At 34.7% G+C, this 15,446-nt stretch overlaps 1 protein-coding gene across 1 annotated transcript; it reads left to right on the forward strand.

Moving 5' to 3' along the window:
- The first annotated feature begins 2,676 nt into the window (after window positions 1–2,676).
- Window positions 2,677–3,815, forward strand: LOC139852914 (zinc finger protein ZAT10-like). The gene has a single exon (XM_071842257.1). The coding sequence runs from the start codon at window positions 2,785–2,787 to the stop codon at window positions 3,565–3,567; it is 783 nt and encodes a 260-aa protein (XP_071698358.1). The 5' UTR covers window positions 2,677–2,784; the 3' UTR covers window positions 3,568–3,815.
- The last annotated feature ends 11,631 nt before the right edge of the window (window positions 3,816–15,446 follow it).

Genomic DNA, 15,446 nt, shown 5'->3' on the forward strand with positions numbered 1-15,446 from the left:
ATATATTCATGTTAGACTTGAGCCATATACACTAATTAACACTTTTATAAGTTAAAAACATCAAGAACACAAAATCTAGTGATTTTAGAAAGTTACCCAAATGTAATGAAATCGGTATGGAATCGAAGAGGAAGATGCAAGGATTCCAAATATGTAATTTATTTTGCAAAACACTTGCTAGATCGGATTTGGATGATGATTCTTTGGTTTTGATTTTGAGAGAAAAAGTTGAAATAGTAAAGAAAAAGAGATGAAATGAATGGATGAGAGGAGGTTTGACTCTTTGACCTAGTAACATCTTTGATCATTTGGCAAGTCTAGCCCCTCAAGTTTCATTCGGGTGCGTGAATTACCTAAACGAGATAATTCAAAACGCGTATTAACGGAAATTGTCATAAATACATAACGGACTTTAAAATAGTCTAACGGAAAAATGCGGGATGTTACAACCGCCATGCCGAGAACAAAAGCATTCAACACGCTACTGCATACTGCATATAAATTACATGCGTACGCACGCTAGTGATTACCCGCATACGTATAGAATGCGCATGCGAGTTGCGGTATCATTACATATTATATATCCGTATATTATATATGATATATGATATATTTCTAGAATGGTACATGACTTGTTAACATAACTTTTGATTATGCAACTTCCATTCGTTTTGTACGTGACTTGTTAACATAACTTTTGATTTTGCAACTTCCATTCGTTTTGCATGTTCGCTTCTACCCCAAACTTTTTCTACCTAATAGGGTTCTGAGTAGTATTAGTTGTTATATCAGCGTCACATCAATACTTTTTCATCAGAACTAACCCAAAACTAAACACTTTCAACCATATCATACTTTTTCATAAAAATTGATACCCACTATATTATTTAATTAATTGAATGTACAAATATACAAACTAAAACTAACAATAATATTTCATATATATACTCTGTTTGATCCATGCTGTTATCTGCTTGAGAAAGAATGGAATGATCGGCGAGGATACCCTGAAGAAGCAGGGTGCGAGGCAGGGCGGACCGGTGCCAACAACGCCCTGCAAGGCGGCGTGGAGGACTGTTTCAATAACCTAACCGTTGGGAACAATCTCATCTTATTAAGATTTAATAACGGAGTGCGCTTTATGAATGACTTAAATAACGGAGTGCGCTTTATGAATGAGAAGATGCTTTTACACGAAATTTCATACATGCAAAGAAATATGACTACTACTAAATAATTACGTACTACAACAATTTTTATTTTTATAATTAATTAATAGAATCACGGATCGATGACTTATAATTTTTTTATATACTTTTCGTCTTTTCTAGAAGGGCAATTAAAACTGTTCATTATATCATACTGCGCTGAATTTGGTGATGTTAGATTATAACCAAACCGTAAAAACGTATCACAGTCAAGGTTGAAAAAGACGCGAGACGGGGCCGAAACGGTAGCGACCTCAAAACGTTGCAACGGTAAAAACGGGGCCGAGACGGGGTCGAAACTGATGTTGACTAATGTTGACTTTTATATATATAAATATATATTTACACATATTATAGAGCTAAAAAACTTTCGTTGACAAGTTTGTACTTATAATTGCCATTAGCGTTAATATAATACAAAATGGAATACTAAACTAAGTCAATTTTGATTGATTTGACCAACTTATGACTGATTTTAACGGAATTTCTGACTTTTGATCGGCGTTGACCCAATTTTTCCTGCATTTGACCTGAATTTTGACCGTTGACCGACTTATAAGAAAACGGGACGGGGTCGAAACGGTTTAGTCACTAAAACGCCGCAACGGGCGTCGAAACGGATGCAACGAACGCCGTTTACAACAGTGATCACAGTACTATGTAAAGTATTACGGAGACAGAGAAAACATCATAAATCATAAATTAGTAGCGTTTTAAATAAAACTTTTAGTCAGTAGTTAAAATGAATAGAGAAGGGGATAAGTAGTGGTACTGAAGGCATAGTTTACCGCATACATAATACTCCGTACTAAGTACATTGTTAAGAAATATTTTATAACAATAATAATAATAATTACTCGGTATTGATTATTGATTATGGATATTGATAATGATAAAAAGGCAAAGTCAAAACATCGGAACTAAAAGCAAAAAAGGACGCGTTTGTTTTCATTCGACCCCTTCCACAAGTCATGATTCCACGCACGAAACTTAATTACATACTCATCCATTTTTACCCCGACATTTTGTACACCTCATTTATCCATATTATTATTATTATTAATTATATTTATTTTATTCTTTCACTAATATGAATTTGATTAACCTAGACCTCAACAAAATAAAATTAAATTAAAATTAAAATTAAAATTGAAAATAAATTGAAAATGTTAATTAAAAAGAATGAGAAAAAAGGACACAAAGTGTTGTTATCCGTCTTCACACCCTAACTAACTACTCAACGTGGATCCATCCTCTTCCCCACAATTCACATTTCTAAATTATTATAATTATTTTATTTTAGATTATAATTAATATTAATATTATTATTCTATCCAACTACTAAGATTAACCTCTACAACACTCCCACCGCCACCCCTCACGCAACGCAACTTCAATCAATCATCAATCAATCATCAATCAATCAAATATTTATTCAATTCCCGGCCCTATATATATACTCCGTATTTCATTTCACTCTTCACTCTCATAACGTACAGTACTCGACCTCAAATACTTAAAAATTCCGTTCCTTCTTTTAATTTTCAAACATCAAATCAAAATCAATAAAAAAACAATGGCACTTGAAGCTATCAACTCGACCACCACACCACCTCCACCACCACCAGCTCCACCCTCTGTCCACCACGACCATGTTCAAGATTCTTGGAATAAAGGCAAACGCTATAAGCGTCCACGTGTCATGACTAATTCCGATGATGAAATCCAGCAGCAACAGCAGCTAGTACTTCCACAACATCCCTCCGAGGAAGAGTACTTAGCTTTTTGTTTGATGTTACTATCTCGTGGCGGCCAGCCTTCTACCACCCTATCACCGCCACCTAAACATAACTCTCCGCCGCCGGTGGCTGATAATTACTACAAGTGTAGTGTTTGTAACAAAGGCTTCCCATCTTACCAAGCACTAGGTGGACACAAAGCTAGTCACCGGAAAAACATCCCCGACGACCACCACATCTCCACCACCACCACCACCACCATCTCAGATAAATCTTCTTCTTCTTTGTCTTCTCATGTTTTAAAGCCTAGTGGAAGAGCACACGAATGTTCGATTTGTCATAGATCTTTTCCTACCGGGCAAGCACTCGGTGGACATAAACGACGGCACTACGACGGTAACAATCCCGGAAGCGCCGCCACTACCTCCGATGGAGCTGCTTGTTCCTTTACACCTGCAAGTCAACAACCGCGTGGTTTTGATTTAAACTTACCGGCTTTCCCTGAATTCCAAATTAGGCTAAGCGTTGACTGTGGGAAGAAAAGTCAAACGTTGATTCATGAACAAGAAGTTGAAAGTCCACTTCCAATTAAAAGACCGCGTCTGTCCATGGCGGATTAAAAAGCTAGCTACTTCAAATCAACAGATTAGATTCGTTTATTTTTTTAATTTAACTTATTATTATTATTATATTATGAAGTTATATAATAATATTAATAATAATATATTTAGAATTAGAATTTAGAATGAATGGATAGATGTACATACAATTGAAGATGGAATTGTTTGTGTCGTGTTTGAATAAGTTTTTAAATTTATCAATTTTTTGATTCGTTAATTATGGAAATGTGATTTTTATTTTTACGTCATTTATTATACTTATATATCTAAATCTAATATCTTTGCCCGTAAAAAAAATTCTAATAAATAGTTATATATGTTAGAAGACGCTGTGATCTTATTTACCATCTTTTTATAAGGATGGTGGGTCAAATTTAAACAGTAACCACCCATGTGGGAGGATGATCTGCCTAAAAATGCACATGTAAAATCCGATAGTCATGGCTACCCTTACACCATTAAGAATTAGTTGTACAGAAAATTCCCCTTAATTTATTCTACAGTTCGAGTGAGCTGCTTTGTCATTTTATTATTAACTTAAAAAAGTTGGTTTTTAAATGAGAAAGTGTTGTTAAAAAAGAAAAAAAAAAAAAAACAATTTGTGGGCGGAAAGTGGTTTGTGTGTTGGACAGATAAGAATCGAGAAAGAAAGAAAGGTGCAAGTCTGTAAATTAAATAATTAGTATACGTGTAGGTTGTGGTGGACGTGGTGTGCTGGAAACAGTTTCCAGTAGCTTACCAATCAAGCAAATTAGTCCTAGTAATTAATTAAACTCGATCGCCCACGCATCTCCAAAATACGTCACCTAACGCTAAAACACCGCCATAATCTTATCTATGTTTTATCCCATACAATCATGTTATGCTTTTATTTTATTAGACGAAATAATAATAATAATAATGTCCTCCTAGTATATTTGAGGCGGCTCAACGCGCTTTCGATGGAGCCCTTCGATCTTCCTTGGAGCGTATTGTTACTGCTTCAGAGCCTGGGTTTGGTGATTGGCAGTGGCGGCTTGCCACCTTGCCATTTGCATTTAGAGGGCTTGGTGTTTATTCTGCGGGAGATGTTCGTCATTATGCTTTTCTGGCTTCTCGATTACAGTATGCTGGATTGCAGACCAAGCTCCTACGTCATGCGAGTATTGTTGGTCTTGATCGTGCTTTTGAAGATGCATTGGGTCTGTTTAATAAAACGGTTGGGTTTGATATTTCAGGTAATCCGAGTGAGGTCGCTGCCCCAATACTCATGAAGAAATTGGCAGATTTTTATTTCACAAAGGTTACCGCTTCTGCAGAATCCACTTTTTCGTTATCTCCCCGACAATCGGCCTTATGGAAATCACAGCAGAGTGATCACACCTCTGCTTGGCTAAGGGCAGTCCCTATTTTGGGGTTGGGTCAGACGATGAACGCAAAGACTTACCGATGTGTGTTGTGCTACCAGTTAGGTGTTCCATTGTTCTCTATCTCGACGACATGCTCTGCCTGTTCAAGGGTTTTTACTGGGGATATTTTCGGGGATCACGCGGTGTCTTGTGCTGGTATGGTGGGTATTAAGCATCGACATAATATTGTCCGGGATTCCCTTGTTGATGTTTGTTATCGATCTGGGATTTCAGCGAGAAAGGAGGTTGACATTGGGTTGTCTGGAGGGAACGACAGGGCCCTCAGACCTGCAGATGTGTTACTTTATTCCTGGGATTGTGGTCGCGATGTTTGTGTTGACTTGACAGGGTCTTCTCCTTTGACACAGTCTGGGCTTTCTGACTTTGTCCCTGGACGTGCTGTGATTGATGCGGCTCGTCGGAAGCGGGTCAAGTACGAATCTAGTTGTCTGGCGATTGGTTATGGTTTCATTCCTTTCTCATTTTCTTCCCTTGGGGAATTAGAGAAGGAGGCTGTTTCTTTGCTAAAGCGGGTTCAGAAGAGTTCGATGGCGCAAGATATTGGTGCCGGTGCTGCTGCTCATATTTTTACTATGATAGGTTTTGCTATTGCTAGAGGTGTGGGGGCCCAGATTGTCTCTAGGCTTCCCACTAATTTTTTTGTAAGTTTTAAAACTTTTAAGTTTATTATTATTATAATAATAATAATAATAATAATAATAATAATAATATCCTATTCTAAAGTAATAATAATAATAATAATAATAATAATAATAATAATAATTTAATAATAATAATAATAATTGTTTTTCTAGTAACATCCTAATCCTAATGTATTAATTAATTAGAACACGCTTGAACGAGTGTAATATTGAAAATCGTCAATCATTTTAAGAAAATAACTACTATTACTTATTGAATATTTATGATTCTCAAGCTACGCTTGTTTTAGGGTTGTAGTTTTTTTTCCGTCAGTTTGACTATGTTTGAATTTGGATTCCTTATCTATTAGTTTTAGTTATTGATCTTCCAATCTATTAAATGTTATTATAATTTTTTTCAAATGCCAAAAAATAGAGATAGTCCTCATACATCACTTTTTGATCTATGTACACCCGTTGCGATCATCTTCCGTTTCGACTATGCTAATGCAGCGATATAACCACTTTTTGATGTAGCCTAGTCTCAAATCATAGAGTTCTAGTATTATAATAACATATAGAACAACTATGTCTCAAATTATAGAGTTCTAGTATTATAAAAGGGAGGTGATCTGTACACCACCTCTATTTTGTCATATACCACTAAATAAATTTTTTGGACATTTTTACCCTTCATTTTGTTCACCACCAACTCCCCTTAACTTCTCAAAGGAAGGGTAAAACTGTCTAAATAATTGTTTTGGTGGTGTATGGCAAAAACAAGGTGGTGTACGGATCAACTCCCATTATAAAAACAGTGAGAACAATTATATATTTTAAAAAGTATATTAAAAGAATGGTATATTGCAAGCATACATTGTGACATTGTGTACATATTTATATAGCAGAAAAGTTATGTATACTATTCATCTTTAATAATTCAAGCACAATAAAATAGAAAAATTGATCATCAATATCATGACTTTTGAGAACACCTATGTAATTAATATATTATAACATTCCCCCTCATATGACAATTATATTAAAGAGAAACTATTAGTGTCTCCTTAAAAACCTTACTAAAGAATATTTAATGGGAAAAACTTCAGCTAAGAGAAAAGGAGTGCAAATTTTAAACAAGAATATTTTCATGATTTTCACGAGGAGGAAATGGATCAGTGTCAACATGAATAATCTAACAACCATAAGAGTACTTAATGGTTTTGCCATGCCCAAATTGAAACACTTTAAAATCTTATCGGTATAAGTTGATTAATGTACAAGTATTCCATTAGACATATGCTCGATTTGTAAACCAAAGCAATACTTGGGTTTTTCAAGATCTCTCATTTCGAACTCTTGTTTCAAAAGTTGAATAGTTTCATTGACTTATTTATGTGTCCCTATGATATTAAGATCGTCAACATAAACAACTATGATCACATATATAAACATTGTTTTCTTAACAAAAACACACGACCGGTTAGGGTTTTTTGAATATTATTTGGGTAACAAGTAATCACTTAATCGATTATACCACATGTGTCATGATTGTTTCAACCTATATAAGGATCTTTGTACTTGAATCAAGTACATTTTCTTTGGTTTTGTATTAAATCCTTCTGAAAATGCCACGGTGATTTTGAACACGACCACAACCACCACCCTCGACCATTACATATGGATTATTTCGAACATAGTTTTTTATGATTGTTATGGTAATTGCCATGATGATGGTATTGGCCAATATGGCCACGACCTTGCCCCAATATTATTGTTGATAGTGTAGTGACCCGAACTTTTCCATGTTTATATATATATATATATATATTAATTGAGATGATATTTACATGACTAAATGTTTCCAACGTGTTAAGCAATCAAACTTGTTAAGACTTGATTAATTGAAATAGGTTTCATATAGACAATTGACCACCTAAGTTGACCGGTGATTCACGACCGTTAAAACTTGTAAAAACTATACGATGACATATATATGATTATATATATAGTTAACATGATTTTATTATAAGTAGGTATCTCATTAGGTATTTTAACAATGTGTTATATACATAAAAATGAGACTATTAAATTAAAAAATTCGAAAACGATATATATAACGATTATCGTTATAACAACGTCTTACTAGGTACATATGAATCATATTAAGATATTGATACACTTGGTTAATTATGTTAAATGATAAGTAAATATATCATTAAGTGTATTAACATTGAACTACATATGTAAAAATAAGACTACTAACTTAATGATTTCGAAACGAGACATATATGTAACGATTATCATTGTAACGACATTTAACTGTATATATATCATACTAAGATATATTATATATCATAATATCATGATAATGTAACAATTTATCATCTCATTTGATATAATAAACAATGGGTTAACAACATTTAACAAGATCGTTAACCTAAAGGTTTCAAAACAACATTTACATGTAACGACTAACGATGACTTAACGACTCAGTTAAAATGTATATACATGTAGTGTTTTAATATGTATTCATACACTTTTGAAAGACTTCAAGACACTTATCAAAATACTTCTACTTAACAAAAATGTTCACAATTACATACTCGTTCAGTTTCATCAACAATTCTACTCGTATGCACCCGTATTCGTACTCGTACAATACACAACTTTTAGATGTATGTACTATTGGTATATATACTCCAATGATCAGCTCTTAGCAGCCCATGTGAGTCACCTAACACATGTGGGAACCATCATTTGGCAACTAGCATGAAATATCTCATAAAATTACAAAAATATGAGTAATCATTCATGACTTATTTACATGAAAACAAAATTACATATCCTTTATATCTAATCCATATACCAACGACCAAAAACACCTACAAACACTTTCATTCTTCAATTTTATTCATCTAATTGATCTCTCTCAAGTTCCATTTTCAAGTTCTAAGTGTTCTTCATAAATTCCATAAGTATAGTTTCATAAAAATCAAGAATACTTCCAAGTTTGCAAGTCTACTTCCAAGCTTTCTAATCCATTCCAAGTAATCATCTAAGATCAAGGAACCTTTGTTATTTATAGTAGGTTGTCTTTCTAATTCAAGGTAATTTTCATATTCAAACTTTGATTCAATTTCTACAACTATAACAATCTTATTTCGAGTGAAAATCTTACTTGAACTGTTTTCGTGTCATGATTCTGTTTCAAGAACTTTCAAGCCATCCAAGGATCCTTTGAAGCTAGATCCATTTTTTTCATTTCCAGTAGTTTTATCCATAAAACTTGGGGTAGTAATGATGTTCATAACATCATTCGATTCATACATATAAAGCTATCTTATTCGAAGGTTTAAACTTGTAATCACTAGAACATAGTTTGGTTAATTCTAAACTTGTTCGCAAACAAAAGTTAATCCTTCTAACTTGACTTTTAAAATCAACTAAACACATGTTCTATATCTATATGATATGCTAACTTAATGATTTAAAACCTGGAAACACGATGAACACCATAAAATCGGATATACGCCGTCGTAGTGAAACCGGGGGCTGTTTTGGTTTGGATAATTAAAAACTATGATAAACTTTGATTTAAAAGTTGTTCTTCTGGAAAAATGATTTTTCATATGAACATGAAACTATATCCAAAAATCAAGGTTAAACTCAAAGTGAAAGTATGTTTTCTAAAATGGTCATCTAGACGTCGTTCTTTCGACTGAAATGACTACCTTTACAAGAACGACTTGTAACTTATATATTTTTGAATATAAACCTATACTTTTTTTGTTTAGATTCATAAAATATAGTTCAATATGAAACCATAGCAATTTGATTCACTTAAAATGGATTTAAAATGAAGAAGTTATGGGTAAAACAAGATTGGATATTTTTGATCTTTTTAGCTACGGGAAATGTTTAACAAATCTATACAAATCATATCCTAGCTAACTTATATTGTATTATACATGTATTCTAACATATTATGTAATCTTGGAATACCATAGACACGTATGCAAATGTTTTGACATATCATATCGACCCATGTATATATATTATTTGGAACAACCATAGACACTCTATATGCAGTAATGTTGGAGTTAGCTATACAGGGTTGAGGTTGATTCCAAAAATATATATACTTTGAGTTGTGATCTAGCCTGAGACGTGTATACACTGGGTCGTGGATTGATTCAAGATAATATATATCGATTTATTTTCTGTACATCTAACTGTGGACAACTAGCTGTAGGTTACTAACGAGGACAGCTGACTTAATACACTCAAATCTTTAAAACATAATAAAAATGGTTGTAATTATATTTTGATCATACTTTGATATATATGTACATATGTACATATTTGTATAGGTTCGTGAATCGATCCGTGGCCAAGTCTTATTTCCGAGGAAGGAAATATCTGTGAAAGTGAGTTATAGTCCCACTTTTAAAATCTAATATTTTTGGGATGAGAATACATGCAGGTTTTATAAATGATTTACAAAATAGACACAAGTACGTGAAATTACATTCTATGGTTAAATTATCGAAATCGAATATGCCCCTTTTTATTAAGTCTGGTAATCTAAGAATTAGGGAACAGACACCCTAATTGACGCGAATACTAAAGATAGATCTATTGGGCCTAACAAACCCCATCCAAAGTACCGGATGCTTTAGTACTTTGAAATTTATATCATATTCGAAGGGTGTCCCGGAATGATGGGGGATATTCTTATATATGCATCTTATTAATGTCGGTTACCAGGTGTTCACTATATGAATGATTTTTTTCTCTATATATGGGATGTGTATTGAAATATGAAATCTTGTGGTCTATTGTTACGATTTGATATATATAGGTTAAACCTATAACTCACCAACATTTTTGTTGACGTTTAAAGCATGTTTATTCTCAGGTGAATACTAAGAGCTTTCGTTGTTGCATACTAAAATAAGGACAAGATTTGGAGTCCATGTTTGTATGATATTGTGTAAAAACTGCATTCAAGAAACATATGTCGATGTAATATATTTCTATTGTAAACCATTATGTAATGGTCGTGTGTAAACACTATATTTTAGATTATCATTATTTGATAATCTACGTAATGTTTTTAAAACCTTTATTGATAAAATAAAGGTTATGGTTGTTTTAAAAATGAATGCAATCTTTGAAAAACGTCTCATATAGAGGTCAAAACCTCGCAACGAAATCAATTAATATGGAACGTTTATAATCAATATGAACGGGACATTTCAGTTGGTATCCGAGCGTTGGTCTTATAGAACCAGAAATTTACATTAGTGTGTCTTATCGAGTTTGTTAGGATACATTAGTGAGTCTGGACTTTGACCATTTTTTCTTTAAAAACGATTGCTTAACACTTTTGTTGGAAACTATATATTATTAACATGTAAATATTATGTGATATATTAAGCTCTTAATGTGTTTGATATTGTGTGATAAATGTCTACCACTAGTACAAATCCCATCGACTCACCTAATAATAATGAAGAGTCTAATATAATTTGGGAAGATTCACAAATTCCCGAAGAAGAGGAACCGGAAGAAGAGGAACCGGAAGAAGGGGAACCGGAAGAAGAGGAACCGGAAGAAGAGGAATCAGAAGAGGAGGAACCGGAAGAAGAAGAGGTTCCGGAAGAAGAAATATTGATACCTATAGTAAATCGATAAAATAAAAGAAAATCCTCAACCAACGGACCAAAGTTAATAATGGTCAATGGTGTTTCCGCCGAGGAAGCAAAATATTGGGAAGATTATCAATTTTCTGATGAATCGGATCACGATAAGGATTCCGATGATGTTATAGAAATTACCTCGACCCAATTTAATAAAGCAAAAGAAAATAATAACGAAAAAGGTATAAAAATAGAGAAACTCGATTCCAACCCCGATGAACTTTATATGTATCGGCAACATCCGTATTTCCTAAAATGTAACAATGACCCGGGAACCTCTAAACCACCAGGTTTTTCTAAACCATTGTGGAAAACGACAGCTCGTATTAGGGGAGCATCATATATCCCTAGGAAATTAGCAAAACGAACCAAGTCCGAAGAAGAAGAAACTAGTGAGTCGGATTAAAGAGTTGTAATCATGTTGTGTAATATAAGTAATATAGTGTGCTTGTACTTTTATGTTCTATGTAAAAAGAACATAAAAATTGCTTGTATTGTTTGTTAATTATCTTTTACGAATCTAATCCTTGTCTATTTTACAGTATAAAAACAAAATGGACTTTAAGGGTAGACAACCGAATATTTTAGAAGACCTACCAGAGGATATGATTAAGGAAATCTTGTCTAGAGTCGGTCAAAATTCATCAGCACATTTAGTTATGGCGAAATTAACTTGTCAAATATTTGAAAGACTTTCCAGAAATGCCTTAGTTTATAAAAGGCTTTCCTTTGATAGGTGGGGTATAACACATTGGGGAGACCGTAAGTTACGCCGTGTTTTCTTTAAAGCATTAAATGCGGGGAACCCAAATTCAATTTTACGCTACGGGTTAAGAACCTATTTTGACTCAACATATCTCAACATAGGATTTCATGAGTTAGAAAGAGCTTCTAACATGCAACATAAAGAAGCATATTATGCTTACGGGTTAATAATGTTCGCTTCTCATCAAATTGAGAAAAAGAACATTGGGTTGCAACTTTTAAATAAAACATTCCCACAAGTGATGGACTCGGTAGTTGAGATGAGAAACAAGGTTTTTAGATTATTACGGGGCTGTTGGACATTACGAAATCCTCGTCCTTTTGACGACATTACAACATGTTGTCTTGTCAACGGTCACAACGGTTATGTTCCACAAGACCAAGGATGGGAAGTAGTCATAGTAAAACCAGAATGCATGACTTGTTTCTGGGCATAAGAATTACGTGTCTTTATTGCCTTTGTTGAACGACTTGCGTATTAACTAGAATTGTCTTCGCAACTGTTTTGTATCAGAGCTTTTATGTGCTATATTTCATGCTATATGTAAAATAGCGGCATTGTAAGTTTGCTAAATATTTTATAAAAGTTTGAATGTGAAATATTATTATAATCAGTTTTCATATAGAATTGTAGTAGTTGAATTGTATGTTAGCTACTAAGTATGAACTTAACGGGTACGTATTACCCGAATTAAAACTTATAAAACGCTAATATGAAGAAAAAGATTTTATAAATGAGTTCATATTATGCTACGGAATACTATTGACTACTCTTAATATTCTATATGATTAACTTAATTCTTTTGGCTATTTTTGAAGGAAATGGCACCGACTACTCGTCAGAACTTGAACATGAGTGAGGAAGACTTCCGTGATTTCCTTGCAGCAAATATAGCCGCAGTACAGGATGCAATGCAAAATAACAATAACTCAGGGTCTAGCAGTGGAGTTAACTCCACAGGAAACCGTGTAGGATGCTCCTACAAGGCTTTCACTGCCTGTAAACCTCTGGAATTCGATGGAACTGAAGGACCAGTCGGACTGAAACGATGGACCGAAAAGGTCGAATCTGTGTTTGCTATAAGCAAATGTGCTGAGGAAGATAAGGTAAAGTATGCCACGCATACCTTCACAGGTACTGCGTTAACATGGTGGAATACCCATCTCGAACAACTGGGACAAGATGCTGCTTACGCACTACCGTGGTCAGCATTCAAACACTTAATGAACGAGCAGTACCGTCCTAGAAATGAGGTCAATAAGCTCAAGGTAGAGCTTAGAGGGTTACGAACACAAGGGTTTGATATTACCACGTACGAACAACGATTCACAGAGTTGTGCCTATTGTGTCCGGGAGCGTTCGAAGATGAAGAAGAGAAAATCGACGCATTTGTAAAAGGGTTACCGGAAAGGATCCAAGAGGATATAAGTTCACACGAGCCCGCCTCCATACAAAAGGCAAGTCGAATGGCTCATAAACTTATAAATCAAATTGAGGAAAGGATTAAAGAAAAGGCGGCCGAAGAAGCCAATACGAAACAAGTCAAGAGGAAATGGGGAGAAACCAGTGACAAGGGTCACAGTTTCAATAATCAACCCAACAATCATAACTACAATCGCACCAATTTTTGCAACAATAAACGCAACAACAACAACCACCCCAGCAACAACTACAACAATTGTTTTAACAACAATAACAACCGCAACAACAACAATCCCAACAATAACAACAAGAGGCAGAAATTCTGCCAGAGATGTGAAGGATACCATCCAACTGGGCTCTGTACAGCAGTGTGTACTAAGTGTAATAGAAAGGGCCATGGTGCGACAAAGTAAGAAATCTACGGATCAATGGCTAAGGGAACAAATAATGCCGGAACAAGTTATACAGACATTACCTGTTTCGGATACGGGAAGAAGGGCCATTACAAAAATATGTTTCCAAATCAGGGGGATAATAATGGGCAAGGCCGAGGAAGAGTCTTCAACATTAATGCGGTTGAAGCGCAGGAAGACCCGGAGCTTGTTACGGGTACGTTTCTTATTGACAATACATCTGCTTATGTTTTATTTAATTCGGGTGCGGATAGAAGCTATATGAGTAAGGATTTCTGTGCTAAATTAAGTTGTCCATTGAAGCCTTTGGATAATAAGTTTATACTAGAATTAGCAAACGGTAAATTAATTGCAGCAGATAATATATGTCGGAATCGAGAAATTAAACTGGTTAGCGAAACATTTAAGATTGATTTGATACCAGTAGAGTTAGGGAGTTTTGATGTAATAATAGGCATGGACTGGTTGAAAGAGGTGAAAGCAGAGATCGTATGTTACAAAAATACAATTCGCATTGTACGAGAAGAAGGAAAACCCTTAATGGTGTATGGAGAAAAGAGCAACGCGAAGCTAAATCTTATTAGTAATTTGAAGGCGCAAAAGTTAATAAGAAAGGGTTGCTATGATGTTCTAGCACACGTCGAGAAAGTACAAACTGAATAAAAGAGCATCAATGATGTTCCCGTCGCAAAAGAATTTCCCGATGTATTTCCAAAAGAATTACCGGGATTACCTCCACACCGATCCGTTGAATTTCAAATAGATCTTGTACCGGGAGCTGCACCAATAGCTCGTGCTCCATACAGACTCGCACCCAGCGAAATGAAGGAACTTCAAAGCCAATTACAAGAACTTCTAGAGCGTGGTTTCATACGACCAAGTACATCACCATGGGGAGCTCCTGTTTTGTTTGTCAAAAAGAAGGATGGTACATTCAGGTTGTGTATCGACTACCGAGAGTTGAATAAACTTACCATCAAAAACCGTTATCCACTGCCGAGAATTGACGACTTATTTGATCAACTACAAGGCTCGTCGGTTTATTCGAAAATCGATTTACGTTCTGGATATCATCAAATGCGAGTAAAGGAGGATGATATTCCAAAAACTGCTTTTAGGACGCGTTATGGTCATTACGAGTTTATGGTTATGCCGTTTGGATTGACTAACGCACCAGCTGTGTTCATGGACCTTATGAACCGAGTGTGTGGGCCATATCTTGACAAGTTTGTCATTGTTTTCATCGATGACATACTTATTTAATCAAAGAATGATCAAGAGCACGAAGAACATTTGAGAAAAGTGCTAGAAGTATTGAGGAAAGAAAAACTGTACGCTAAGTTTTCAAAGTGTGCATTTTGGTTGGAAGAAATTCAATTCCTCGGTCACATAGTGAACAAAGAAGGTATCCAGGTAGACCCGGCAAAGATCGAAACCGTTGAAAAGTGGGAAACCCCAAAAACTCCGAATCATATACGTCAATTTTTAGGATTGGCTGGTTACTACAGAAGATTCATCCAAGATTTCTCCAAAATAGCCAAAC

Source organism: Rutidosis leptorrhynchoides, chromosome 6 (genome assembly GCF_046630445.1).
Source record: "Rutidosis leptorrhynchoides isolate AG116_Rl617_1_P2 chromosome 6, CSIRO_AGI_Rlap_v1, whole genome shotgun sequence".
Classification (NCBI taxonomy): domain Eukaryota; kingdom Viridiplantae; phylum Streptophyta; class Magnoliopsida; order Asterales; family Asteraceae; genus Rutidosis; species Rutidosis leptorrhynchoides.